The sequence below is a fragment of the Acinonyx jubatus genome, chromosome A3 (genome assembly GCF_027475565.1).
Source record: "Acinonyx jubatus isolate Ajub_Pintada_27869175 chromosome A3, VMU_Ajub_asm_v1.0, whole genome shotgun sequence".
NCBI classification, from domain to species: Eukaryota; Metazoa; Chordata; class Mammalia; order Carnivora; family Felidae; genus Acinonyx; species Acinonyx jubatus.
In genome coordinates, this window is record NC_069388.1 from 22,362,947 (window position 1) to 22,390,289 (window position 27,343).

A 27,343-nucleotide genomic window follows, 5' to 3' on the forward strand; every position below is an offset into this window, starting at 1 on the left:
GAGGAATGTTCAAAAGCTATGGCAATTAACAGTTGTATTAATGCAAAAATAGACAAAATAGCAGAACAGAATACAGCCCAGAAACATACCCCTGTTGAGGTAAAATTTCACAGAGGTTGTGACTGAAAAGTATCACTAATCAGTGAAAAAAGTAATGATTTCGATAATCATGGTGTTATGACAACTGGCTTTCCATATGAAAAAAAATGAAATTATAGAATACACAGATATAAGCTGCAGACGGATTAAACACCTAAATATGAAAAACACAAAATTTGAAACCATGAAAAAATCTCTATGCCATTGGAACACAGAAGGTATTTTTTTTTTTTTATGTTTATTTGATTTTTGAGAAAGAGTGCGAGCAGGAGAGGGGCAGAGAGAGAGTGGGACAGAGGATCTGAAGCAGGCTCCACGCTGACAACAGCAAGCCAGATGTGGGACTTGAACTCACGAACCAGGAAATCATGACCTGAGCTGAAGTCGGACACTTCAACGGACTGAGCCACCAAGGCGCCCTGGAACACAGAAAGCGTTCTTAAGAATCAAAGGTGCAGGGGTGCCCAGGTGGCTCAGTCGGTTAAGCATCCAACTCTTGATTTCAGCTCATGTCATAATCTCATGGTTTGTGAGATCGAGCCCTGCATTAGGCTCCCTGCTGACAGTGCAGAGCCTGCTTAGGATTCTCTCTTTCTCTGCCCCTCCCTTGCATGCGTGGGCTCTCTCTTTTTCCTTAAAAGTAAATAAACTTAAAAATCTGTATTACTAAAACAAACAAAAAAAACTTATGAAAGATCTCAAATCAACAATCTAACTTTACAACTTAAGGAGCTAGAAAAGAATTAAATCCAAAGCCAACAGAAAGAAGGAAACAAAGATTAGAGGGGAGAGAGAATAGAAAAACAATAGAGAAAAATTAAGGAACAAAAAGATCAACAAAACTGACTAAAGTTTAGCTAGAGGGACTAAGAGAAAAAGACTCAAATACTAAAATCAGAAATGGAAGTACAGGCATTACTACCAAATCTATGGAAATAAAAAGATTGTAAGAGTTCTAGAACAGTCACACACCAACAAACTTGATAACCTACATGAAATGGACAAATTCCTACAAACGTAAAACCTGCCAAGACTAAATCCTAAAAAATTGAAAATCTGAGTTGATCTTTATCTAGTAAGGAGACTGAATCAGTACTCAATCAGTATTCAAAATCTCCCAACAAAGAAAAGGAGGACACACTTCCTAACTCATTCTGTGAAGCCTCATTATGCTGAATCCAAAGCCAGACTGACATTACAAGAAAACTATAGACCAATATCCCTTATGAACATCAACACAAAAAAACCTCAACAAAATACCAGCAAATACAATTCAGTGGCATGTTAAAAGGATTATATATCATGAACAAGTGGGGTTTATTCCTGGAATGCAAGGATGATTCAACATGAAAACTGATCAATGTGCTACTATGCTGCATCAACAGAATGAAGAAAAACAACTACGTGATCATCTCAATTGATGCAGAAAAAGCACTTGACAGAATTCAACGCCTTTCCATAAGAAAAACTCAAGAAACTAGGAATAGAAGGAAACTACCTTAACTAATAAAAGCCATCTATGAAAAACCCACAGTGAACATCATACTCAATGATGAAAGACTGGAAGTGTTTCCTCTAAGATCAGAGATGAGGCAAGGATGCTCACTTCTATTCAACAGTACTGGAGGGGCACCTGCATCGCTCAGTCAGTTAAGCGTCTGACTCCTGATTTCAGTTCAGGTCTTGATCCCAGGGTCATGGAATTGAGCTCCGAGTCAGGCTCCACACCGAGCATGGAGCCTGTTTAAGATTCTCTCTCCCTCTCCCCCCACCGCCCCGCCACTCTGCCCCACTTCCCTGCTTGCCCTTTCATTCTCTCTCTAAAATTGAAAACCAACAAAAAACAGTATTCGAAGTTCTAGCCAGAGAAGTTAGGCAAGAAAATGAAAAGACCTCTACATTGGAAAGGAAGAAGTAAAATTATCTCTGCTTACAGAATGATATTCTATGTAAAAAACCCTAAAGATTACACACATACACAACAGAAGTAATAAATCAGCAAAATAGCAGGATACAAAGCGAAAAAAAATCAGTTGCATTTCTATATGCTAACAATGAATAAGATGAAAGAAAAATTACAAAAACAATTCCATTTACAATAGCATCAAAAAGAATAAAATAAATAAGTAACCAATGAGATGAAAGACTTGTACAATGGAAACTACAAAACACTGCTAAAAGAAATCAAAGAAGACATAATAAACAAAAACACATCCCCTATTGGCGGATTGAAGACAATGTTGTTAAAATGTCAATACTATCCAAAACCATTTACAGATTCAATACAGTCCCTTTCAAAAATCCCAATTATGTTTTTTTGTTTGTTTTTTAGATGGAACAGAAAAACCCATCCTAAAATTCATATGGAATTCAGGGGACCCAAATGTGCAAAACAATCTTGAAAAAGAACAAAATGGAAGGACTCCTACTTCTTGATTTCAAAACCTGCTACAAAGCCACAGAGATTAAAACAGTGGTATTGGCATAAAGACAGACCTATAGTCAATGGAATAAAATAGACAGCTTTGATATAAACGCTTGCATATAAGATCAAAAGATTTTTGACGAGAGTACCAAGACAAATGGGGAAAGGCCAGTCCTTTCAACAGATGGTGCTGGGAAAACTGGATATCCACATGGAAAAGTATCTAATACCATATGCAAAAATTAACTCAAAATGGATCAAGGAACTAAATGTAAGACCTTTTTTCAACAGAAAAATTCTTAAAAGAAGAAACAGCACAAAAGCTTCAGGAAATTGGATTTGCAGTGATTTCTTGGCTCTGACATGAAAGGCACATGTTACAAAAGAAAAAACAAACTGGACTTCATAAAAACTTAAAATTTTGTGCATTAAAAGTCATTATCCATAGAGTAAAAAGAGAACCCACAGAAGGGGATAAAATACTTGCAAATGATATATCTGGGTAAAGAATTAATACTTAGAATATATAGGGGACCCTGGGTGGCTAAGTCGGTTAAGCATCTGACTCTCAGTTTTGGCTCAGGTCATGATATCAGGTTTGTGAGTTCAAGCCCTGCGTCGGGATCTGTGCTGACAGCTCAGAGCCTGGAGCCTGCTTCGGATTCTGTGTCTCCTCCTCTCTCTGCCCCTCCCATACTCATTCTCTGTTTCTCTCTGTCTCTCAATAATAAATAAACATTTAAAAAAATGTAAAAAAAAAATGGGCAAAGGACTTCAATGGACATTTCTCCAAAGAAGATAGGTGAATGGCCAATAAGCACATAAAGAAATGCTCAAAATCACTAATCATTAGGGAAATGCAAGTCAAAACTATTATAAGATACCACCTCACACCCATTAGGATGGCTATGATTAAAAAAAAACAGGAAATAGCAAGTGTTGGCAAGGATGTGGAGAAATTCGAACACTTGAGCACTGCTGGTGGGAATGTAAAATGATACAGTGACTATGAAAAATTAAAAATAGAATTACCATATGATCCAGCAACTCTACTTCTGGGTATATATTCAAAAGAACTGAAAGGCAAGGACTTGAGGTATTTGGACACCCATGTTCACAGCAGAATTCATTACTCACAGTAGCTGAAACATGGAAGCAATCCAAATATCTACTGATGGATGAATGCATAAGCGAAATGTGGCGTATGCATAATGGAGTATTGTTCGGTCATAAAAAGGAATGATGTTCTGAGATATGCTATAACATGGATAAACTCTGGGGACATTAATGCTAAGTGAAACAAACCAATCAAAAAAGATAAATACTGTGTGATTCCACTTTTATGAGGTGCTTAGAGTATTCAGAACATAAAGACAAAGTATAATAATGGTTGCCCGAGACTTGAGGGGGAAGGGAGAATAAGGAGTTATTATCCTTCAATGGGTAAAAACTGAAACGTTTTGCAAGATAAAAAGCATTACAGGGATGGATGGTGGTGATGGCTGTACAACACTATGAATGTATTTAATAACACTGAAGTGTGCATTTATTTTTAAAAAATTATTTATTTTGGGGGGGGAGGGAGGGAGGGAGGGAGGGAGAGGGAGAGGGAGAGAGAGGGAGAGAGAGAGAGAGAGAGAGAGAGAGAACCCTAAGCAGGCTCCACACTATCAGTGCAGACCCCGTTGTGGGGCTCGAACTCATGAACCGTGAGATTATGACCTGAGCAGAAACCAAGAGTTTGACACTTAGCCGACTGAGCAATCCAGATGCTGCTATTTATTATTATTATTTTTTTTTTTACGATTTTATTTTTAAATAAGCTGCATCCCCAATGTAGGGTTTGAATTCACAACCCTGAGATCACAAGTCAGCACTGCTCCACCAAGTGAGCCAGCCAGGTGCTCTTGAACTGTATATTTAAAAATGGTTAATGAGGGGTGCCTGGGTGGCTCAGTCAGTTAAGTGTCTTCAGCTCAGATCATGATCTCACAGTTCATGAGTTTGAGCTCCGCATTGGGCTCTTGTGGACTGTCTGGAGCCTGGAGCCTGCTTCAGATTCTGTGTCTCCTTCCTTCTCTTCCCCTCCCCTGCTTGTGCATTGTCTCTCTCTCAAAAATAAACAAACATTTAAAAACATAAAAAAATAAATAAAATAAAAATGGCTAATGATCAATAAATTCTATTCCTGAAACTAATATTACACTACATGTTAACTAACTAGAATTTAAATAAAAACTTGAAACATTGAAAAAAATAATAAAAGAATATAAATGATTAAGGTGGTAAATGTTATATGTATGAAAGAAAATATTGCCTCTTAGAGAAACCAGATTTGTCTCTGAAGAAGGACTGCAGAGAAAGAGTACTAACATTTCAAGGTCTTCCCCTAAGGAAAGAGCCAGCTGGTCACCCAGTCACCCTCTACAGCACAATGTCCTTAAACTCAGATGGACAATGAGACCACTTTATTGTAAGCAGTACCTGTCACTTTGTCACCAATAGAAATCACAGATAATTTCATATCACATTATAGCTGTCACAGTTATCTTGAAATAATGTTTCCTGTCATCATTACTTTGAAACTCTAATAATTAGACTCACTGCTACATTGTTATTTAATGCCTTAAGAAAGAAGTACACATTTTGATGACTATATTAATATAATTGGCTTCCTTTATTATTTGATGTAATTTTTACTGTATGTTATTTAAAACCAATTTTCTTAGGTGTCCATAGAAGCCTACCTTTCAACAAGCCCTGCCCAGGCAGAGCTGCCAGTTAGTTTCTCAGTGCTTCCGTCTTCTTATCCTAATTTTAATTTTTATTAAATTAATATATATTCATACCTTTAAAAATAAGTAGGGATACCTGGGTGGCTCAGTCAGTTAGGGGTCTGACTCTGGCTTAGGTCATGATCTCGTGGTCTGTGAGTTCAAGCCCCACATCAGGCTCTTTGCTGACAGCTCAGAGCCTGGAGCCTGCCTCAGATTCTGTGTCCCCTGTGCCCACCCCACTAGCACTCTGTCATTCCTCTCTCAAAAACAAACATTTGGCACAAAAACAGACACTCAGATCAACGGAACAGAATAGAAAACCCAGAAATGGACCCACAAACATATGGCCAACTAATCTTTGACAAAGCAGGAAAGAGTATCCAATGGAATAAAGACAGTCTCTTCAGCAAGTGGTGCTGGGAAGACTGGACAGCGACATGTAGAAAAATGAGCCTGGACCACTTTCTTACACCATACACAAAAATAAACTCAAAAGGGATGAAAGACCTCAATGTAAGACAGGAAGCCATCAAAATCCTTGAGGAGAAAGCAGGCAAAAACCTCTTTGATCTTGGCCACAGCAACTTCTTACTCAACACGTCTCCAGAGGAAAGGGAAACAAAAGCAAAAATGAACTATTGGGACCTCATCAAAATAAAAAGCTTCTGCATAGCAAAGGAAACAATCAGCAAAACTAAAAGGCAACCGATGGAATGGGAAAAGATACTTGCAAACAACATATCAGATAAAGGGTTAGTATCCAAAAATCTATAAAGAACTTATCAAACTCAACACCCAAAAAACAAATAATCCAGTGAAGAAATGGGCAAAAGGCATGAAGAGACACTTCTCCAAAGATGACATCCAGATGGCGAACAGACACATGAAAAAATGCTCAACATCACTCATCATCCAGGAAATACAAATCAAAACCACAATGAGATACCACCTTACACCTGTCAGAATTGCTAACATTAACAACTCAGGCAACAATAGATGTTGCCGAGGATGTGGAGAGAGAGGATCTCTTTTGCACTGCTGGTACAGCCACCATGGAAAAGTCTGGAGGTTCCTCAAAAAATTAAAAACAGAACTACCCTATGACCCAGCAATTGCACTACTAGGTATTTATCCAAGTGATACAGGTATGCTGTTTTGAAGGGGCACATGCACCCCAATGTTTACAGCAGCACTATCAACAATAGCCAAAGCATGGAAGGGGTCCAAATGTCCATCGATGGATGAATGGATAAAGAAGATGTGGTGTATGTCTATATATACACATACATACACTGGAGGATTACTCGGCAATCAAAAAGAATGAAATCTTGCCATTTGCAACTACGTGGATGGAACTAGAGGGTATTATGCTAAGCAAAATTAGTCAGTCAGAGAAAGACAAACATCATATGACTTCGCTCATATGAGGACTTTAACACACAGAACAGATGAACACAAGGGAAGGGAAGCAAAAATAATATAAAAACAGGGAGGGGGACAAAACATAAGAGACTCTTAAATATGGAGAACAAACAGAGGATTACTGGAGGGATTGTGGGAGGGGGGGATGGGCTAAATGGGTAAGGGGCATTAAGGAATCTACTCCTGAAATCATTGTTGCACCATATGCTAATTTAGATGTGAATTTCAAAAATTAAGGGAAAAAAATTAAAATTTAAAAAATTTTTTAAAAAGAAAAAAAACATTAAAAATTTTTTTTAAATAAGTAAAAGCACAGCAATGAAATAAAAATAAATAGGACCAGGTCAGAATTAAAAACCATTGTGTATCAAATGATACTATCAAGAAAATGAAAAGACAGCTTACCGAATGGGAGAAAATATTTGCAAATCACATATTTAATAAGTGCCTATTATTCAAAAATTATATAAAGAACTCTTGCAACTCAACAAGAAAAAGACTGCCCAATTAATAAATGGGCAAAGGAACTGAATAGATTTTTCTCCAAAGAAGATACCCAAATGATGATCAATAAGAACATGAAAAGATGCTCAGCATCATTACGGAAATGCAAATCAAAATGACAATGAGCTACTATTTTATACCTACTAGAATGGCTATTTTTTTAAGAGATGAAAACTAACAAGTGTTAGCAAGGATGTGGAGAAATTGGAACCTTTGTGCATTGGTGGTGGGAATGTAAATGGGTGCAGCCACTGTGGAAATCAGTATGGCGGTTCCTCAGCAAGCTGTAAACATAGGTCACCCAGCAATCCCACTCCTAAGTATATACCTGAGAGGACTGCAAACTGACTGAAACAGATACTTGCTTGCCAGTGTTCACTGTAGCACTATTCTCAGTAGCTGAAAGGGGGAACTGACCCAAGTGTCCATCAACAGTTAAGTGGAAAAACAAAATGTGGTATTTATACACAGTGGAAATCTTATTCAGCTTTAAAAGGGTTCTGATGGGGCGCCTGGGTGGCTCAGTCGGTTAAGTGTCCGACTTCGGCTCAGGTCACGATCTCGTGGTCTGTGAGTTCGAGCCCCGCGTCGGGCTCTGTGCTGACGGCTCAGAGCCTGGAGCCTGTTTCACATTCTGTGTCTCCCTTTCTCTCTGACCCTCCCCCGTTCATGCTTTGTCTCTCTCTGTCTCAAAAATAAATAAACCTTAAAAAAAAATTTTAAAAAAATAAATAAAAGGGTTCTGATATATGCTGCAACATGGATGAACTTTGAAAACATGCCAAACACAAAAGGACAAATACTGCAACATCCCACTTACATGAACTATCTCAAATAGGCAAATTCATAGAGAAATCGGATTAGAGGTTACCAGGGGCTGTGGGGAGCGCAATGGGTAGTTATTGCTTAATGGGTACAGAATTTCTGTTTGGGGTGGTGAGAAAGTTCTGGGAATAAATACTGATGATGTGTGACATTGTGAATGTAAGTAATGACACTGAATTGTACACTTAAAAGTGGTTAAAGCCATCTAGGTGGTTCAGTTGGTTAAGCATCCGACTCTTGATTTTGACTCAGGTCATGATCTCAAGGTTGGTGAGTTCAAGCCCCATGTTGGGCTTTGTGCTGACAGCGCAGAGTCTGCTTGGGATTCTCCTTCTCCCTCCCTCTCTCTCAAAAATAAATAAATAAACATTTTAAAAAGTGGTTAAAATGGCAAACTTTTTGTTATGTATATTTTACCATAATAAAAAAATGACAAATATGATCCAACCATTCCACTCCTACATCTATCTATACACAGAAGACTTGAACACAGCATTATTCATGATGGCTTTTACCTTTCTGTTAGAGTCTTTACATCCTGATGCTTAAATAATTATTTCTTCATCTGTGATGTTACTATATTACTAAGATACCAGCACATAACCTCCTACTTCTACATCAGTTCCTCGCTTTTAAATAGAAATAACCAAGACGACTGGACGTTCCAGGAAACATCAAAACAAAAAGACAAATACAAAGACGGAACCTAAAGGACAGAGCACAGGGTCCCAGGAAAACTTACATTTATATATGTAGGTCTCGCAGGGGCAGGTGACACTCTATGCATAAAAAAAGGACAAAATATCATGAAAAAGAACAGTAGAATGACCTGTTGTATGGATGGCCACAGTAAACATGTGACGGACGGAGTTTGGAGATCAAGTCAGGAAAATGTCCCCATCTCCATAGAGTTCTCAAACAAAAATATACAAATAGCCACAAGGCATATTCAAAGATGCTGGACAATATTAGCCATCGTGGAGATGCAAATTAAAACCATAATGACATACTACTTCACGCTCACGAGGATGGCTAGGTTCAAAAAGACCAGTAGTTGCAGGGTGCCTGGATGGCTCAGTCGTTCAAGTGTCTCACTCTTGGTTTCGGCTCAGTTCATGATCTTGCAGTTTGCAAGTTCAAGCCTTGCATCAGGCTGACAGTGCAGAGCCTGCCTGGGATTCTCTCTTTCCTCTCTTTCTGCCCCTCCCTGCTTGTGCCCTCTCTCAATAAATAAACTTAAAAAAAAAGAAATAAAAGACCAATAATTGCAAGTGTTGGTGAGGATATGGATAAATTGGAATCCTCATATACCATTGGTGGTAATGTTAAGTGGTGCAGCCACTGTGGAAAATCATTTGGCACGTTCCTCAGAAAGTTAAACACGGAGTTTCTATATGATCTAGCAATTCTACTCCTGGGCATATATCTAAAAGAAATGAACATACTTCCACACAAAAACTTATACACGGTGTTGACAGCAACATTACTGATACTAGCCAAAGTGTGGAAAAAACCCAAATGTCCATCAACAGACGAAATGTATAAAAAATGAAGTATACCCACAAAATGGAATATTATTCAGCAATAAGGAATGAAGTGCTGATACTGCTACAACTTGAGTGAACCTTAAAAATGTTATACAAAACATAAGCCAGACACAAAAGACCAGATAGTGTATGATTCCGTTTATAAAAGTGTCCAGAATGGGTAAATCCACCGAGACAGAACTGTGGTTGCTAAGAGCTGAGAAAGTGGCAGGAACCAAGAGTGACTACTAATAGTTACAGTGTTTCTTTTTGGAGTGACGAAAATGTTCTGAAATTAACAGTGACGGTTGTACAACACTGAGTGTACTAACTGCCATTGAACTGTACACTTTGAAAGGGTGTTACCACCTAGGTGGCTCAGTTGGTTAAACGTCTAACTCTTGATTGTGGCTCAGGTCATGATCCCAGGGTTGTGGGGTCAAGCCCCATGTTGGGATCTGTGATCATGAAGCCTGCTTGGGATTCTCTCTCTGTGCCCTTCTCCCGCTCATGTGTGTGCACATGCACTCACTCTTGCTCTCTCAAAAAATAAAAAATAAAAGGGTGAATGGGTGAATTTCATGGCATGCAAATTATTTATCAATAAAGATGTTATAGCATGGAAAAGAAAAAAAGAAAGAGCCTTACAGAAAGATAACCAAAAGATATGAGGAAGAAAAGATCAGAGACTGAGGCTCAATCCAGCAGGTCCAACATCTGAGTGACACAAATTTTGGAGAAAACAGAACAAATGAAAGCAAGGAAATTATTTTTAAGAATTAATGCAAGGCTGTTGCTCAGAAACAAAAGACCTGCATCTCCATATAGAAAGGGGCTATCAACTATGGGCACAGTACATTCCTGTACAAAGTCCCATTCCACAGCACAGCACTGAGAAATTTCACAAGAGAGGTCAAGCAAAGAGCCTAACAGCTTCCATAGTAAAAACACACAAAGGACTGAAAATTAGAATGCATCAAACTTTTCAGCACAAGTAACAGAAGCTAAACACAATATAGCCTTAAAGATCCTGAGAGAAAATTGTTTCAACTTCATTTTTATACATACATATGTTATATATACAAACATATACATATACATTACATATATAATTTGTTATTTTCAACTTTATACTCAGCCAAACCGTGTGAGGTCTGAATGAAGACATGCAGTTGCCAAAAATTTATCTCGAACTAAAGGTGTGTGTTCCAGCAAAATTGAGGGATTATGCCAAGAAAGCAGAAGGCCACGTGGTCTGGAAAGCAGAGTGTCCCCCATGGGACAGCGGCCAAGGGCAGTCCCAGGTGATGAAAAGGGAAGTTTCTGGATAGCAGTGAGGCAGCAGGCCCAGAGAGTAACCTAGCCAGATCAGAACAGAGGACAGAAGTGCACTAGGAAAAATATGAAATCATGAGATTATCTGGTATGTCTGCATATCTGAAAAATAATACTGATGAAGGCTGGCAGATCTGGTGGAGTGTGTAAAACATTTCAAATAAGAACTTAGAAAATGAAGTGTATAAAAAAGATGGGGCAATCATTTATTCTAGGAAAAATAAAGTGTGTAAGAAAAGGAAATTAAACCATAATATAGTATTAGGCTCTGCAGTGAACAATAATATTTACATGCTTACAGTAAACAAATACACTGGTGGTTACTTAAGCCAAAACTGTGATGTAAGACATGCAGGGTGGGGCACAGGAGGCAGAGGTGATACAGCTAACTACTCACCTCTTATAAGCAGGAAATCAACACATGACGATGACTGATTTGAGAAGAATTAAGAGGTAATCACATTTAAAAGAAAAAAAGCAATAGGAAGGCAAATACCAGGATGTACAGCTACCGACAGCTGCAAGCAGAGAAGTCTGAGGTCAGGCAGTGGGCTGGACGGTTCCTATTAGAAGTATTTCAGTGCACTCTCTGGTCCTTGGCTCCATTCTGATTTGTTAAATACTCTTACTGTGCAAAGTTATTAAGTACACAGCTCACAACAGTTCCCTGTGCAGCAGCAGGTGTGACATTAAACCTGGGAACTGGCCTAAAGGTCTATGGATACAGACCTATCCAAGGGTACCCTCCTCAGGCTCCACGCCATCAGGTGTCAGTGGGATGCTGACTTCATCCTTTCTGGATACTCTGGAGACCTGTCTTTCCTGCATGTTCTGTAGAGGGGCTCTCTTGGAGGATGAGCTGTGACTGAACCAAGTCAGGGCACAGTGTAGCTGCTGGGGCCACGGCCTGGAGCTTCCCAGGGGCCACCTCTCTCCTGCTAACAACCACCTGTGAATCTAGGCTCCCTACATATTTTTAGCTCTTTCCGGAACTCATTTCCTAGAGGGATTTTTGGAAAGAGGCATGGATAGAGAGAAACAGAAGTAGAGAAGTAGATGGCTTCTATTTCACCCATTCACAGTTCCTCACACTCTGCTGAGGCCCATGGTTAGATCCTTGGTGCCTGGCATACAGTAGGCACTCAATAAGGAGCTGTTTAAGACATAAGCATGGTACCAATTTTCTGTGTCCCACACGTCTTCGGACCCTTTACATGCACTGCCACCTTCAATCCTCACAAATACCCCCAGAGAAGGCAGGAGTAGCTCTACATTACATAGAAGAAACGGAGGGTTCGGAGGCACTTGACTAAGGTCACTTCACTAGGAAGGGAAGGGCTGGGATTCAAGCCCACAGCCTGTACACCTTTCCTTGAGAAAGCTCAGCTTAGGTAGATAGACAGAAGGGAGGAAAGAATGGAAATAAGAGGAGAGCTCACAGCTGACTCGAGAAACTGCGGCCTTTCCCACTTGGAGGCTCCGAGGCTGGAGAACGAGCTGTGCACCTTTCTCTCCAGCCCGGGGCCCATCCTTGCAGCACTCACCTTCTTCAGAGAGGTTGTTCTCTTTGGTCTCCTTGTCCATCTGGCAGCACCAGCCCTCCAGCCGCTCTGTTTCTGCCTGAAGTAGTTTCAAGAACCAGTAGCCGTCCCGGCGGCACGCCCCTGGCTGTGCTGGCTCTGCCGGGGAGCTGGAGGAGGTCTCGAGCCAGGGGTCAGGCGGGGGCAGCGAGGATGCCTCTAGGGCAGGGTCGCTGTTGTCTCCATAGGAGAGGTTGCGCTTGATCTGGGCAATCTTGGGGACCTGCCGAGGGCCGGCATCGATGCTGATGGAGTTGGGGTGTGGGGTACAGTCCGGGAGGCTCCTCTCAGATGACTTACAGCTTGAGTCGTTGGCATCCTGGGTATCTGAGTCGGTGTCCCGTCGGGAGGACATGCTGTGAGAGGGGGCGCTGCTTCTGGGGGGGGACAGGAGGGTGGAGTGGGGTGGGGACAGGAAGGGGTGAGAGTCACCAAGAGGGCCAGAGACCAGAGGCCACCCCGACCCGGACACACGGGAGACAGAGAAACGGATGCATCGTCTGCTCACCATGCGCCTGAAGCGGGTCCCACAGCCCCTGCCTCATTCTCTGCTCAGCCCTTGCCCCACCCGCGCCCACACGCGCACACACACACATGGACAAGGTCATAAGGTTGCCTGTTTACTGCAGTGGGGGCCAGAAGACCACCAACATTGGGGTGCTGGGCCGTGTCTCTGCCGGCTGCGGCCCCCCGTGGGCCAATTGATCTCATAGAGCAAGCGCTCATGGGCCCGCCCGCCTGCCTGCCCAGCCTCCAGTGCCTGGGCCACTGCCCAAACCCCAAACCCAGCTTGGTTATCAGAAATCCAGCAAGGAGAAGTGGGTTAGGGAGAGCAGGAGAGGTGAGAGCAGAGGGAAGGGGAGGAGAGGGAGAGGCAGCCACTGCCTCTATGCGACTTACCGCCAGTCGTCCTCTACCTGAACCCCGATGGACTGGAATTTGGTAGCGGGACTGGGCTCCTCTTTTGGCACTGGCTGAATGCAGTCAACCTTATTGAAGGACAACGACAGCAACGGCACGGAGACAAAGACAAAAATAAAAAACAAACACCACACTTGCTGCTGAAATTCACATTAGTGGGACGACGCAGAAGGACAGACAGACACGAGGCATGCGGACACTGCACGTGGGCCCGAGGCTGGACCCAGGTAAGCCGGGCACTGCTCATTCGCGTGGAGCGGGCGGGTGGGTGGGCGGGAGGTGGGATGGGGTGGAGATGACTGGCTTTCCCTACTCTGAGGAGGGTGCCATCACATCGATTGCTTTGGGTCCGTTGTCCTCCGAGAGGTGGGAACCGTTCCTTCTAGTCCTCTCCTTTACACGCATCAAAGAGAAGAAAAAAAAGGACGACGAAAGAGAAAGAAAACACACACACACACACACAAAGCCACAGCCGTTATCTGGTGTAGTCGAAGCTGGGGGCTGTCTCGAGGCAAAGATCACTCCCCAACCCTGCAGCTGAAGGGCAGGCTGGAGGCGCCTGTACTAGGGCCAAACCTTGGACATCAGTTCTGGATTTGAAAACTGCCCCCAAGGCAATAGCCAATAAGGTCCCAGGACGCTACAGGATGCAGTCCCTGGGCCTCGATGGCTGAGGTTACTTTCAGCAGTGGGTGGGCTTGGGGAGCCGCAGAAAGGGCCAGGGGAGCAGCAGAAAGGGCCAGGGACAGGGCCAAGTGCAAAGCTAGTGCTTTTTCTCCACTCCCGTGAAGTGGAAGGAAACACGGCAGCAGTGATGCCCCAAATCTGCCTTTCTTTGGGACAAAGCTGCATGGACGTGGAGCAGCCAGGCCGGCCCTTCCATCATTGCTCATGGATGAGGGAGAATCCACACTTGACCTAGGGCTTGAGGTACCAAGGGATGGGATAAGGGTTGTCAGGGGATCCTTGGAAATTGGGGACTCCCAATCTCTTGGCTTCACAGAAGTGGCAGAGGGTTGGGCGCCAGGCTCCTCCTCGCCACAGGGATGCAACTGCATTTCTCCTTCAGCAGGCGCCAGCTCAGGGAGTACAGCATCACCAATCTCAAAGAGCTGCGACAAGAGCTTGGAACAGGTGGGGATGAAACCAGGGAAGGGGAAGGCCCAAGAGCTAGGATGCTCATCCCCAGGTAAATTTCTGGACGAAAGGAACCAACAGTGAGACTAAGACCTTCTGAAAAGACTGGAGTATCTGGTTTGGCCAGGGAGAGGATGGGGCTGCCCAAAGACCCTGCGTGGTTAAGACCAAGAGACTAGGCTACTTTCTATGTCCCTCAGAATCCCTCCTGGAGCAGCTGCACAGGGCAGGGACTTGAACCCCTTATGAAGGAGCCCAGAAAACATTAATCTCCCGGACAACTCTGTTCCTGTACATGTGGGGAAACTGAAGCCCAGGCAAGTGCAAGAAACTGGCTAATGAGTTTTTCTCTGGTTGGAACCCATTCAGTCTCCCTTGTGTCCCAAGTTCTTTTGGCATTCTAGCCCTCTGCCATCCACTCAGCCACATCCAGTTATCAGAGGCAGCTGGGGAAATGGGAGAGCCCTTCCAGCCCTAAGCCACAATGCACACCACCCTGACCTCCTTGAGGGCTCCGCCGTCCCCAAGCTCAATGCTCACTGTAGCCACTTTCCTTCTTCCGTGCCCTGAGTGTGTTCCACTTTAGTCTGGAGGCTCAGTCAGGGCAGGTGGAGTCCTTGCACTCTGGACTGAGAGCAACTCTTGAATCTGCAAAGCAGGGCTCAAGTTTCCCCAGCTCAGCTGACAAGACAGATTACTGTGGTCTGATGTGTACAGGAGGTGCTGTGAAGCAGTAGAGGGGAGCTGGTACACCCTGTCCTGCTGTGGGTGGACAGGGAGTTTGGCTTCCAGGAGGGTCTGCTGGCTTTGGCCACTTGGTCCTGGGGAAATATCTGCCTGGATCCTTTCCCATGGAGGGAGACCTCAGGACCAGCATCACACTTCTCAACCTGACATGGGCCTGGTGCCTCAAACCACCTACCTGTCCCCCAGGCCCGAGAAGGCTCTGGGTAAAGTTCCCCTCAAGCAACCCCCATGGCTCAAGGGCCCTGGGTCCTGGGCCCCAGGCCCATCGACGTCTAGGCTCCATGCTGCTCCCACTGCCAACCGGGGCTGCGGCCTCCGCACCCGAGCTGACCTTGGATTAGAGAACTGTTAGGCCAGTCCCACCTCCCACGCGTTGGCTGGCAGGGCAAAGGGTGGAGTGGACAGACAGACAGACAGGTGAACAGTGGATAGGAGATGGCTGGCTGAGTGTAACTACATTGACTGGGATGACCCACTGGAGAAACAGGGACACATGCCCACGGCTACAGATTGCAACATGTGGGCAAACATAAGGAAGGCATGGCTATGGGTGGAATTTGGTTCGGCCACTTGGAGCCAACCCTCCAAAAGAGACAAACCACTTTGCCCAGGAGACCTAGTGGGCCTCCACCAGATGTAATTACACGCAGGCAGGTGCACAGGGTGGGCTGAGGACATAAGAGTGTGAAAGGGACCCCTACTTGTATTCCTATAGATGACAGTTTCCTTTTGGGGATGGCCTCAGGGTGGGATTCAGAGCTGGTCAGCGTCCCTTGTTCACTCTTCAGAGCTGCATGTTTTGGGGGTGGCTCTGGGGCCTCAGGGGCTGGGATGACTCCACCCCGTGTCACACTGGGCGGTCGGGTACTGCTGTCCAGGCTGTCTGACGAGTTGCTGAGGCCCGACTGGCTTGTCACCTCACTCTTGTGGTCCTGGCTGTCCAGGTAGGTGTCCTGGGCAGACTCGGTGCTGCTCTGGACTGTGACAGAGATGAAGGGTTTTGACGTGGTACGTGGAGGGACCGGTGGTGGGGTCTTCTTATAAGCCACTAGACATGATGAACCTGCAGATAGAAGAGAGGAGGGCAAGGAGAAGGTAAGGTCCCAAACCTTTGGAACCCCTTTCAAGTCTGAGGCCCCACCTGACCTGGCCCTAGCTCTGGCCTTGGTTATTCCCTCAGGAAGGATTTGTGGAGCAGGAGAATGGGGGTCTGACACAGCAGTGACCAAGACAGACAGACATAGGCCCTGCCCACTCTTCTACTAGTCCAAGGCCAGGTCTAGATGGGAATGCCAACATAGACCAATGACATCCTCCACCTCATAGTCACACACAAAGGTATTATCCAGCTGGGGCATGGACTAGATGATAAATTCCATGGTGCCACAGGCTGTGAAAGAGCCTGACCCAGTGGCAGGGGATGCGGTGACAGTGATACAGAGGTCAGGAGTGCTAAAGAATGTTAACCTTGCTCCCTCCTCAAGCTCACGGACAGACGTCCTGTTCCTGCTGGTCTCTTCCTTTTTTACCTTCCCTTTGCTTGGATGCCCCCTTTCTATCTGGTCAAAGACCAATACATCCTTTAGGGTCCAGCTAACCCTACTCCCATCTTGCTATTCCCACCATCTCCTCATTATTATATGGTATAAAACCCCATATACCAGTCTGCCTCCCTCAAGAGTCCACCATACCTTGTCCAATTCCCCATTCTCCACCATGATTCAGGGAACCAGGCCCTACCATGGTGGGGGCTGGGGTCATCTCTGAATCCCATTCCAGCCTGGCCTGGGACTGGCCCACAGTAAAGGCCCACAGCTGGCTTCTTACATGCTCAACTTTTTGTCTGAAACAGAAGGTGCTGTTGAAACAGCAGTAGCTACTTGCTGTGAGGGGCTGGGTCAGATCCTGGGGCTTTTCTCAGCATCTTAACTCTAAATGCTGTTTCCCCCATGAGGACTAAAACAAACTGGGACTAGGAGTGGGAGTCAGATGAGTGACTTTGAGCTCTGCTTTCAAGGTGCTACCGTTCATGGTGAGGGCCCAACAGAAACCCACAAAACCAGGCCCAGTGCCACAGGGGCCGTGAGCAAGGCACAGCAGAATCTATCCATCTGCCACTATGAGATGTCACTACACAACCATATCAGAATGGCTAAATTAAAAAACAGTGACAACACTAAGTGCTGGTGAGGATGTGGGGAAACTGAATTACTCATATGTGGCTGGTGGGAATGTGAAATGGTACCACCACCCTGGAAAATGGTTTGGTAGTTTCTTTTCTTTTCTAAAAGACTATTTTTAAGTAATCTCTACATCCAATGTGGGGCTTGAATTCACAAATTCTTGATCACAAAGATCATGAATCTGCTCCCCCTGGCAGTTTCCTTTAAAACTAAATATGCAATTATTCTACAAACCAGCAGTTGCACTCTTGGGCATTTATTTATCCCATAGAAATGGTAACATGTTCACAAGAAAAAAACTTATATATGAGTGTTCATGACAGCTTTATTTGTCATAGCCCAAAACTAGAAACAACCTAGATGCCCCTCAGTGACTGGTTAAACAGTCTGTGGTACATCCAGACTGTGGAATACCCCTGATCGGTAAAAAAGAACCAGCTACTAATATAAGCAACAACTTGGACAAATCTCAAGTGAATTATACCAAGTGAAAAAAGCAATCTCAAAAAGCTACATACTGTATGGTTCTATTTGCAAAACATTCTTGAAATGACCTGATTATAAAGATGTGGAGATTAGTGGCAGGTAGGGAGATGCAGGTCAGAGGGTGATGTAGAGGCAGGGAGGGACATGGTTGTGGCTATAAAAGGGTGACAAGAAGGATCCTCTGTGTGCCAAGAATTAGAACAGGAGGTGGACCGTGAACTTGCACACGACGAAGCTGCTGAGCACTAAACACAAAGCAAGTAAAGGGAAAATGGTGAAGTCAGTAAGATTGGCTGGATGGTATCTATGTCAGTATTCTGGTATTATGATATACTATGCAATATTCTGATACGTTATGATATTATATTAATTTTGCAATATTTTACCATTGAGGGAAACTGGGTAAAGAGTAGATAGGATCCCTCTGTATTATTTATTACAACTGTATGTAAATTACAATTACTTAAATATAAAAATTTAATTTAAAAAGCCCTTCCATCTGTCAGTTCATCTGACAGACTTGTGTTAGGCCAGGCCCTATACAGACTCCAGGAAAGCTAGGAGCCTCATCAGCAGAGAAACAGCCATGAAATGAGTGAACAGTAACAGATGCCACAGCAGAAGAGCCCAGGAGCTGGGAGCCATGCCTCACGCCTGAGTCTGGAGGTGACAAAGGGCTCTGGGAGCTCAGAACCAGGAGCACTCAATTCCTACTCTGTTCAGAATTTCCCAGTCCTGCTGAGGCGTTGAGAAAGCCTGGGGATCCCACCAGACACACCCAGTCTCTGCCTACCCCACCTGAGAAATGTGGCACATGGGCAGAAGAACATGGGCAGCAGAGCAAGCAGGGGGCGGCGCTTTGGTCAACAGGCACATGACCCTCTCTTGTACTGCCAGAGAAGGAAAAGGCCTGCTCAAGCAAGATGGGCTCCTGTGTTCAGCTGGCTGTGCACACAGGCTCACAGCCTCAAGGTGGGTCATTTACTGAGCTGTGCTCGGTTTTATGGCTTTGTAATTTAAACCTCACAGTGACTCTGTAAAAGGGGGATATGATTATGCCCACTTTATAGTAGGGGCATGTGAGGTTCAGGGTCAGATAACACCCAGAGTTGCTAACAGTAAGTGGCAACCACATCTGTTTGGCTGCACAGCCTACCTCATTCTGCTACCCAGTCTTCAGGCCCCTCTCTGCCAGGCTGGGGCTGCAGGTGTCTAGGGCCTTCACTGATCACTGTGCCCCACAGTGTCCTGCTAGACCCTGGAGCCTGTCTGCAGGGGGACGCCCAAGTTGAGATCTGACTGCTGGGGGAAGAAGGGCTAGGCTAAAGGCAGAAGCCTGGCTTCTAGGCCCTGGCAATTCCTCACAAAAGTGCCTGCCTCACTCTGGACTTTTCAGTACTCTCATCTGTTCAGTGGGTGGGGAGGAGTTCTAAATAGCATACCATATTCACACAGCCCTTGACAAACTCAAACCATTTTCCCATTTGTTCTCTTACTCAAGGATAGGTGAGGAACCTCCCATCATTGAATGAAGAAGAGATTCCTGCTCTGAATCCCTTCTCTCTACTACCTGAAATCCTACCATTTGAGTCATTCCATACACTTGATGATAAGGAGCCAGAAACCAGAGGGCAGCAAGGAACCAGACAAGCCTGAGTTCAGATCCCAGCTCTGTCATATACTAATTTGATGGCCACAGGGAGGGATTACATAGGCTACGTCACAGAGGGTAAGGTTCAGCCCAGGGCTGGCATGGCTACTAGTTTGTGGCACACAGGGAGCCAGGCCTAGGGTGGGGGTTGTGAGCCAAAATGGTACTATCCCCAGGTCACTGGTCGGAGAGGCTGGGCTGGTTCTCTATACAACCCTGGGGAAAGTTTTCCTGCAAGAGCCGGACATTAAGAGCAGCTCGTTGAAGCCAATGACCAACAGTGCCCGGCAGACCCAGAACTGTAGGTTCTAAGTCTGACAAAGACTGTGTGACTCCAGTCAGGGTCCTTGTCCCCATCTGTGGGGTGGAGTTCCCACTGGCCTGGAGGAGTTAGTGTGTGCAGGGATCTGTGTGGAAGAGGCACCCCCATCAGGAGACAGTGAGGTGCCCACAATCAGGAGTATGGACAGAGGACTGACCCTCCAGCCTCCTGCTCAGGGTTGTCTAGGTCCAGAGTCCTGCTGACACGTACTCAGAGGCCTGAGCCCTGGCTGAGACAGCCACTCATTAGAGGGAAAGTGAACTAGCGAGAGTCCGGGCCAGGTGTGATAAGAGGAAAGGTGAACTTATCTTGGATTTTTTTTTGTCTCCTGGGCACAAGTCACAGCCAGATAAGTAATGTGACTCACAGGGAGGATTTCAGGTTGTCAGGGGCTCCCCGGGTGGCAGGCATCCCTCAGCTCTGTGCACAGTCTTTCCCCAGGGCAGGGGGATGGGACCCAACTGTACAGAACAGCTCTCATTTCACAAGTGGGAAATGCCATGAAATACAGGCCAACAACTGCCCCTGCCCCTTCTAGCAACACCGTCACCGCCCTTCTTCCCACCTTGGGGCTCTTGCACATGCTGCTCCTTCTACCTGGAAAGCTTCCACTCCTCACATTTCAAATGCCACTTCTTCAGAGAGGCCTCCTCTGACTTTCCTCTGCTTTCAGATGGGCCAGCATCTCCATTCGAGCATCTGTCACATCTGTCATCAGCTCATTTAGGCATTTACTTGTTGATGGTTATAGGCTTGGGACTGGGGGGAACTCTGTCTTGGCATATTGGGTCATATCTCAGGCCCAGGGCAACACCTTAAGCTTTATAGAAAGCTCTCGATAATATTTGTTGAATGAGAAAATGAACCTCATCATTGTTATAAAAACCCTTCAGCTGCCCCAAATCAAGATTACTTAGCCTTAGTGAAGGCTCCCAACACTGGAGTATGCAAGGTTCTTGTCTCTTCCCAAATTTGGAGCCCTTTCTAAAGCCTAGTCCCAACCACCCATCTCTGTAGCTTCATCTCCTGTCCCCCCACCCCCTAGGATGGCCCCTCCAGCTTCAGAGAGCCACATGCACCCATTTCCAAACACACCACACTCCGCATGCACCCAAGCCTTTGCACATGCGCTCATTCTACCAGAATCCCTTTCTAGGTCCTTCAGCCAGTCCCTCCATCCAACGCTCTTGCTGGCCCAGGCAGTCTGCCCCCCTCCTCTCTCTGTGGGTCAGCTGGAGCACTCAGGGCTGTGGCCATGCCCCTGACGAAGAGTGTGTCCCACGCGTGTTACTAGCCCAGACGGTGCACTGTCATCATTTGCCAGTTAAATTTTAGAGGTGGGGCAAGTGCCCCAGAGACCCAAGATGTGGGACCTGGCCAGCATTGCCTCTTCCAAGATGTGACTGCGGCCCTTCCTGGCCCTGGGAGATTTTCCACATGCCATAGTTTATAATAACATAGCACATAGGTCCAACTTTTTCATCCACTCACTCTGGAAAACTTTTCAGCCCAGGAAGCTAGAGAGTGAACACCCCTGAGTGTGACCATCTCCTCCAGCTGGTCCTTACACACATTTTCAAAGACCCCGAGTGAAATATCTGCTGAGCCACAGCAATGTGTGCACACTGAGCCACTGCCCCTGGGGGCCACGTGCTTCCCTGCCCCCAGCTTGGCCATGCCAATCCCTCAAGCTCAGGCTTAGACAGGAGCCAGTTGTGCAATGCCTCCTCCGTGCAGCCTGCCCCCGGCCCCAGACATCCAGCCCAGCCTCCTGCTCCACAGCACACAAGTCCTTGTTTCTTCTAAGAAGAAGCTCCCTTTGTCTCATTTCTGCCTTCTGCTTCAAGATTTTATCCAGCAAACTCTTATCAGGTCAGAATGAATTTATTTCTACACTGTGTTTTTTAACATCAAGATGTAATAAGATGGCCAAATAGAGCTTCAAACACTCAGTGGAATGGCTGTGACTCCCATCTCCCAAGAGTTATAGATGCAACAACCCCAGGAAGTTAGCCCCACTGCAAGTGCCTTGGAGGCCTGGCACAACCCTTGTGTTGCAGGCAGCCAGGGGTCCAAGCTTGGCAGGGGAGCTGAAGAAGAGGCCTAGACTCCTGAAGAGGAGTGGATGTGGGGGCCACAGATAGCATGAGAGCTATGGCAGCAGGCTTCACAGAAGAGGCAGTGGGGCCCTCTTAAGCCCCACGTGAGCGGACAGAGCTGGCCTTGGAGCCAGAGCCGCCTCAACTCCCTTTGCTGGCTCTGCCAGGCTTAGGAAAGGGCTCGTCAAAGGAAGGGCTGAGGGCCTAGAAGATCCCATTCCCTCTCTCACCAATGAGCAACCTGTGAAACCACACAGCTAAATCAGGCCACTCACATTTGTGTGCTATGGTAAAAAACAGAACTCAAAGCTCTCACTTACCAGCCTCAAATTCCTCCCTTCTTCCCTGTTTCTTCCCCAGAAGCCGGGGAAGTTGGAAGGGAATTCTGAGCAGCTGGGTCAGGATCAGGGACAGACTGCCCTCTCAGAGCCACTTTCCTGTTGACAACCCGTGTGACCCCCACTCTCCCACTGTGTCAGTCTGGAAGCCACCTCCCTCACTGTGCCCCAAGAGTCAGCAATGTCAAACTTTAATTTCAAACTCCACTAAGAGGGCCTGGCAGCACCTCTTACCCCCAAAATCCTCCTGGGAACCCCCCACCACTCCCCACAACCAGGTGCTTCCTAACTGCCTTTCTTATCTGTTCCTCTCCCCATGACCTAGAGCCAGCCTCCCCTGGACCACCCACACCGCTCCTCCCTGGTCCCCCAACCTCCTGTCCTGCCTTTCCAGTACCTCCTCCACCCTGGCGGGCCATTTGAGAAGTCCAGCCACATCATTACTTGGTTTGAAACCTTTCAATGGTGCCAAGTCCCAGTGAGCGGACTTGGAACAAACCCTTCAGTGGGGGCATTCAAGGCCTCTGGAATCTATACCTGTTTCAAACCCCAAAACCCATAGGAGCCAAGAGGACACAAAGGCGGTACACTGGGGAAGACAAAGCCACATAGCTCAGGGAGCCCTGGCCCTGCCTTAGAGTCTTGTCCAGAAACCAGGATGCACTCCTGTGGGTAATGGTTCCAATACTAAAAGCAGACCTACACTGAGCACTGACTAAGCCTGGCCTGAGCAAACTCTTCACATATAGTCAATCCTCCTGTAACTATGAATTCACCTCCTTGATAAAATTTATTTGTAACCCCAAAATCAATAGTCACAGGGGGTTTGTGGTCACTCTCAGACACGCACAGAGGAAAAGTTGAGTCACCCAATGCACAAGGTTCCCGGCTAAGGTTGAACAGGTGACTCTCTCTGCCTTCTTGTTTCGGCTCTCACACTGTAAACAAGTGTCCGTTTCCTGGTCCATTTAGTGCTATGTTTTTCCATTTTTGTACTTTTTATTGGTGATTCTCTATTTAAAATGCCCCCAAGTATAGTGCTGAAGTGCTATCTAGCGTTCCTGAGTGCAAGAAGGCTGTGATATGCCTATGGAGAAAACGCGTGGCAGATAAGCCTTGTTCAAGTGTGAGTTATAGTGCTATTGGCCAATTCAGTGTTAATAAATCACCAGTACATTAAATAAGGTATCTTTAAACAGACACACACAAAACAATATACGTGCTGATTAGTCGGTGAAAATGTGCAGGGCCTCTATTTCCCATAGGAGCAATGGTTCAGTATTCATTAATTCAGTGTTTGTCAGATTTTATGAATATAACTACTATGAATAATTAGAATGGATGGTACCTTAGCCAACTGAAGCCTCAAAATGGGTACACGTGAGGTAGCTCTGTCATTGCCCATTTTACAGGTGAGGCTCAGAGAGGCGAAACGACTTGCCTTATCTCACCTCCCAGCTAGGCAGAGCTGGGGCTGGGGCTTAAACTCAGGCTGCCTGAAGGTTGACTATTACCCTATGCCCCCCACCCACTGCACTAACTGGGTAAGGGTCATGTGGAGGAGCAGCCTTGGGCACATCAGTTATTTTACCCAGAAAATGGGATGCAATATCCAGTATGCCCTGAGTAGGAGTCAAACAGATGAGAGACAGGAAGCTCTGTAATCATAGCTGGGCCCCTGCAACTACTGTTACCAATGTTTCTGGATTAAGGAGAGAATGATCACCTCCTGGGGAAACAAGCTGGGGGCCTGTCAGGAAGACATTAAGACTCACTGATTGGATCTAGAAGGATGGACCATAGTCACCGAGTGGCAAGGAAATGCCTTCACATCAAGGCATCCTCTGTGAGCAAAGGAGCAGGACAGCCCCCAAGGCATGTGAAGACCGATGTGGGCAGGGCACAGCTTGGTAAAGTAGAATTCAGGTAATGTAACTGGTAAAGGGAAGACAGGGACCAAGGCAAGGAGGCTGAAGAGAGGGCTGTCTCCTCTCAGACAGGGTCCTCTGCTTCCTGGGGCCGCTTGGACAATAGGAACAGTGGCATCTTCCTCCTACCCACAGCAGCCCTCATAAAGTCCCCCCAAAACTGGACCATGGTTGGAGGGTTTCACAGCACCAGACATGAAAGCAGCCAGAAGGGCGTATCACCTCCTATCTCAATAGCCCAGTGCACCAGGCAGCTCCATGTGCACTGCCAAGGCCATCTCAAGCTGAGAGCCTCCAGAATGAATCTGAATCCTTTCCTCCTCCACAGTGGCCTTGCTCTCTGAGAGAGAGGACCTCATGCACTCGATTACACTCCAGAAGCCTTGGAATGCCCCCCTTACCACCCACCTCCATCTGCAAGGCCTTGCCCCTCCCCTACAAAAGCACATTTTGTAGAGACTGGCTTCCCTCTATTCCCCCGGCTTGGTCTAGGCTTCCATCTTCTGCCCTCTGGCCTCCCTGCTTTGTCAGTGGTTCAGCACACCCACAGCCCCTCTCCCAACAGCAGCAGCCTGAAGAATTTTTTTAAAGTACAAATTGGATTACTTCCTTCCCTTTCTAAAGCCTTCAAAGGCTCCCCACTCCATGAAGAATAGAAGGCACACTCCTCACGTTGGCCTACAATAACTGGCCCCTGCCACCCCCATCTCTAGCCTCAGTTCCTAGACTTTCCCCTTGCTCATTCTACTCCTGCTGCACTAGCCTCTTTGCTCTTCCTCAGACACTCCAGGCACATGCCCACCTGAGGGCCCTTGAACCTGCTCTTCTTGGCCTGAAATGATCCCCACCTCATCTTTGCATGTCTACCCCTTCCCATTTGATCTGAGGACCTCTCTGACCGCCCTGTCTAAAGCTTTCAGCTTTGAGAACCCCATTTGTTTTCATTCAAGTGTTAACCAACTAACTGATTTACTTGTTTTTTGTCTCTCTCCTACCAGAAAGAGCTCCTGACTAACATAGGTTCTTAAGGGTAGAGACCCTAAATATCTTGTATAATTACAATGCTTTCCCAGCACCAGGCCAGTACATGGCTGGGTTCTAGAAATATTTATTGAATAAATGAACAAATCCCTATTTGACAGTTGGGTACACTGAGGCTCAAGGAAGAATGATTTACTCCTGATTCTGAGTTGGAATCTAATGCCCAGGACCAGGGCCTTGAGCTTTTAAGTGAGCCCTCCCACACCCCCCGCCTCCACTACAGGAACACAGTCTGTTGTGAAGTAAAGCCTTGAGTAAGTCTGCTTGAAGTTGGGCAATGAGGCCGTGGTAATAAGAGCTCAATAAACCCTAAGGAATGGGTATCAGAAATTGAAAATAACCATTCCTAAAAGCTGGCAGAGAAAGAAAGCAAGCAGCACTTCCAGCAACATTTTCCAGTGAGGGCGTATTACAAGTACATATTTAAAAGAATCATTACTGAATGAGTCCTGGCCAGGTGCTACTTTGTTCCAGACATAGGCCTGGGAGGGGAGATAACTATCACTGACGTTTTATAGAGGAGGGAATAGGCTTCTTACTTTGAAGAGTGGCAGTGCAGAAAAGCTCTGCTCTGTGAGGCCAAGGTACCAGGTTCTAGACTCAACACTGGATGTGGTGGGCATCGGACCTGAACCTTTACGGGCCTTGGTTTCCCCAGCTGTTAACTAAGTGGATTGACCTAGAATGGGGGTCACAAGTTCAAATGTCTATAGGGGATTGGTTATCTAACTCCTCTGGTCCACAGCTGCTTGTGGAGACCTGGGTGAGAGAAGTCAGAAATCTGGACTTAAAAAATAATAATAATAAAACCTTCAAATGTTGAAGTGGAGTTAGTTCATTCAAAGTTTTAAAAAACACAGTACAGTACCTGCCTGCCACCTAGTGTAGCCTGTGGCACACGTGGCTATGTGGACTTTGTGACTGCTGGAGCAGCTGTCCTCAGACCTTGCTTTTTCTGGAGCTCTAGCCCCTCTCCCCCAGCTCTCATCAGGAAGGCTGTCTGTGAGGGCCTCCCCCTTGGAAAGGAAGGAGGCCCTTGGGAACCTTGAAATTAAGGCAGCCAGGAGGTACTTGTGCTGGCATCTCCAGTCTGGCTCGGTGAAAACAGAGAAAGCCCCTTCTGGTGGGCAGACCGGGTCTGGTTCCAGACTCCTGGCACCAGGGCACAGGCGGTGGGAGAGCCCTGCCCAGAGTACAGATGGCCAACCCCCTTCATGGGCCTGGAGTGGCTGCCTGGGAGGGACCTGCTTGGTGGCAACTCCCCTCCCTCTGCCCCCGGAGACAGCTGCTCCTCAGAAGCACTGTTTGCACCCCAGCTAAGGGCAAGGGTGTGAGAGGGTTCTGTCCTGACATGTCCAGGCCTGAGGGGCTGGAGGGAGGGTTAAGGGGCTAGAGGCAGTCCAGTGCCGTCCAGATGGACCCAGAGTTCAGGTCAGCTGGGTCTCTGGGCCGGAAGACTTCATGTGCTCTGGGGCATCTCCCCTGGCTGAGGGTGGCCGTGGGCTGGCCCAGCATGAGGCACTTTAACTTCTCAGCTCATCACCTCACCAGGCCTACCATTCCCGTTTCAAAGAGGAAAAAAGGGAAGCTCAGAAGAAGTGAGCAGCGCAAGGTCACATGGCCAGTGAGTGGGAAAGCCAGGATCTGTGCTCAGCCTTTTTGATTCCAGAGCCAGTGCTCCTGGCTACAACTTCACCACACAGCCCAGGGCTGGAGTTCGGCGCCACCTAGCAGGGCCTGGCTGAGATCCTGGCCAGGCCAATTCCCCAGTCAGGACCTAGACAGGCTCCCATTTCCAGGATCCTCAAGCAGGGTGTGACGATTTCCTGAGTGGGCTAGAAGGTGGCAGCCTCTGGCTCTGCTAGCCATGGGGGGCAGAGGCCTGGCGAACCCTGGACCAGAACCCCCAGCACATGGAAGGAAAAGGTACACCCCAACCCACGCCTGTGACCACTGCTGCCAGCGGCCCTCTTCCTCAGGCCCTTCTCCAGATGTGT

General features: G+C 46.4%; 1 protein-coding gene across 9 annotated transcripts in view; it reads right to left on the reverse strand.

Moving 5' to 3' along the window:
- Positions 1 to 27,343, reverse strand: part of DLGAP4 (DLG associated protein 4) — a 197,920-nt gene that overhangs the window by 17,257 nt on the left and 153,320 nt on the right. For 6 of the 9 annotated variants that reach the window (XM_027070010.2, XM_027070011.2, XM_053199997.1 and 3 more), the window contains 3 exons: positions 16,000 to 16,361; positions 13,394 to 13,482; positions 12,458 to 12,870 (listed from right to left, as the gene is read on the reverse strand). In XM_027070010.2, coding sequence (XP_026925811.1) covers positions 12,458 to 12,870; positions 13,394 to 13,482; positions 16,000 to 16,361 — 864 coding nt within the window. Of the gene's footprint in view, positions 1 to 12,457; positions 12,871 to 13,393; positions 13,483 to 13,727; positions 13,808 to 15,999; positions 16,362 to 27,343 lie in introns of those variants that run through there. The other 3 variants (XM_027070012.2, XM_027070014.2, XM_027070021.2) reach the window with 2 other exon arrangements.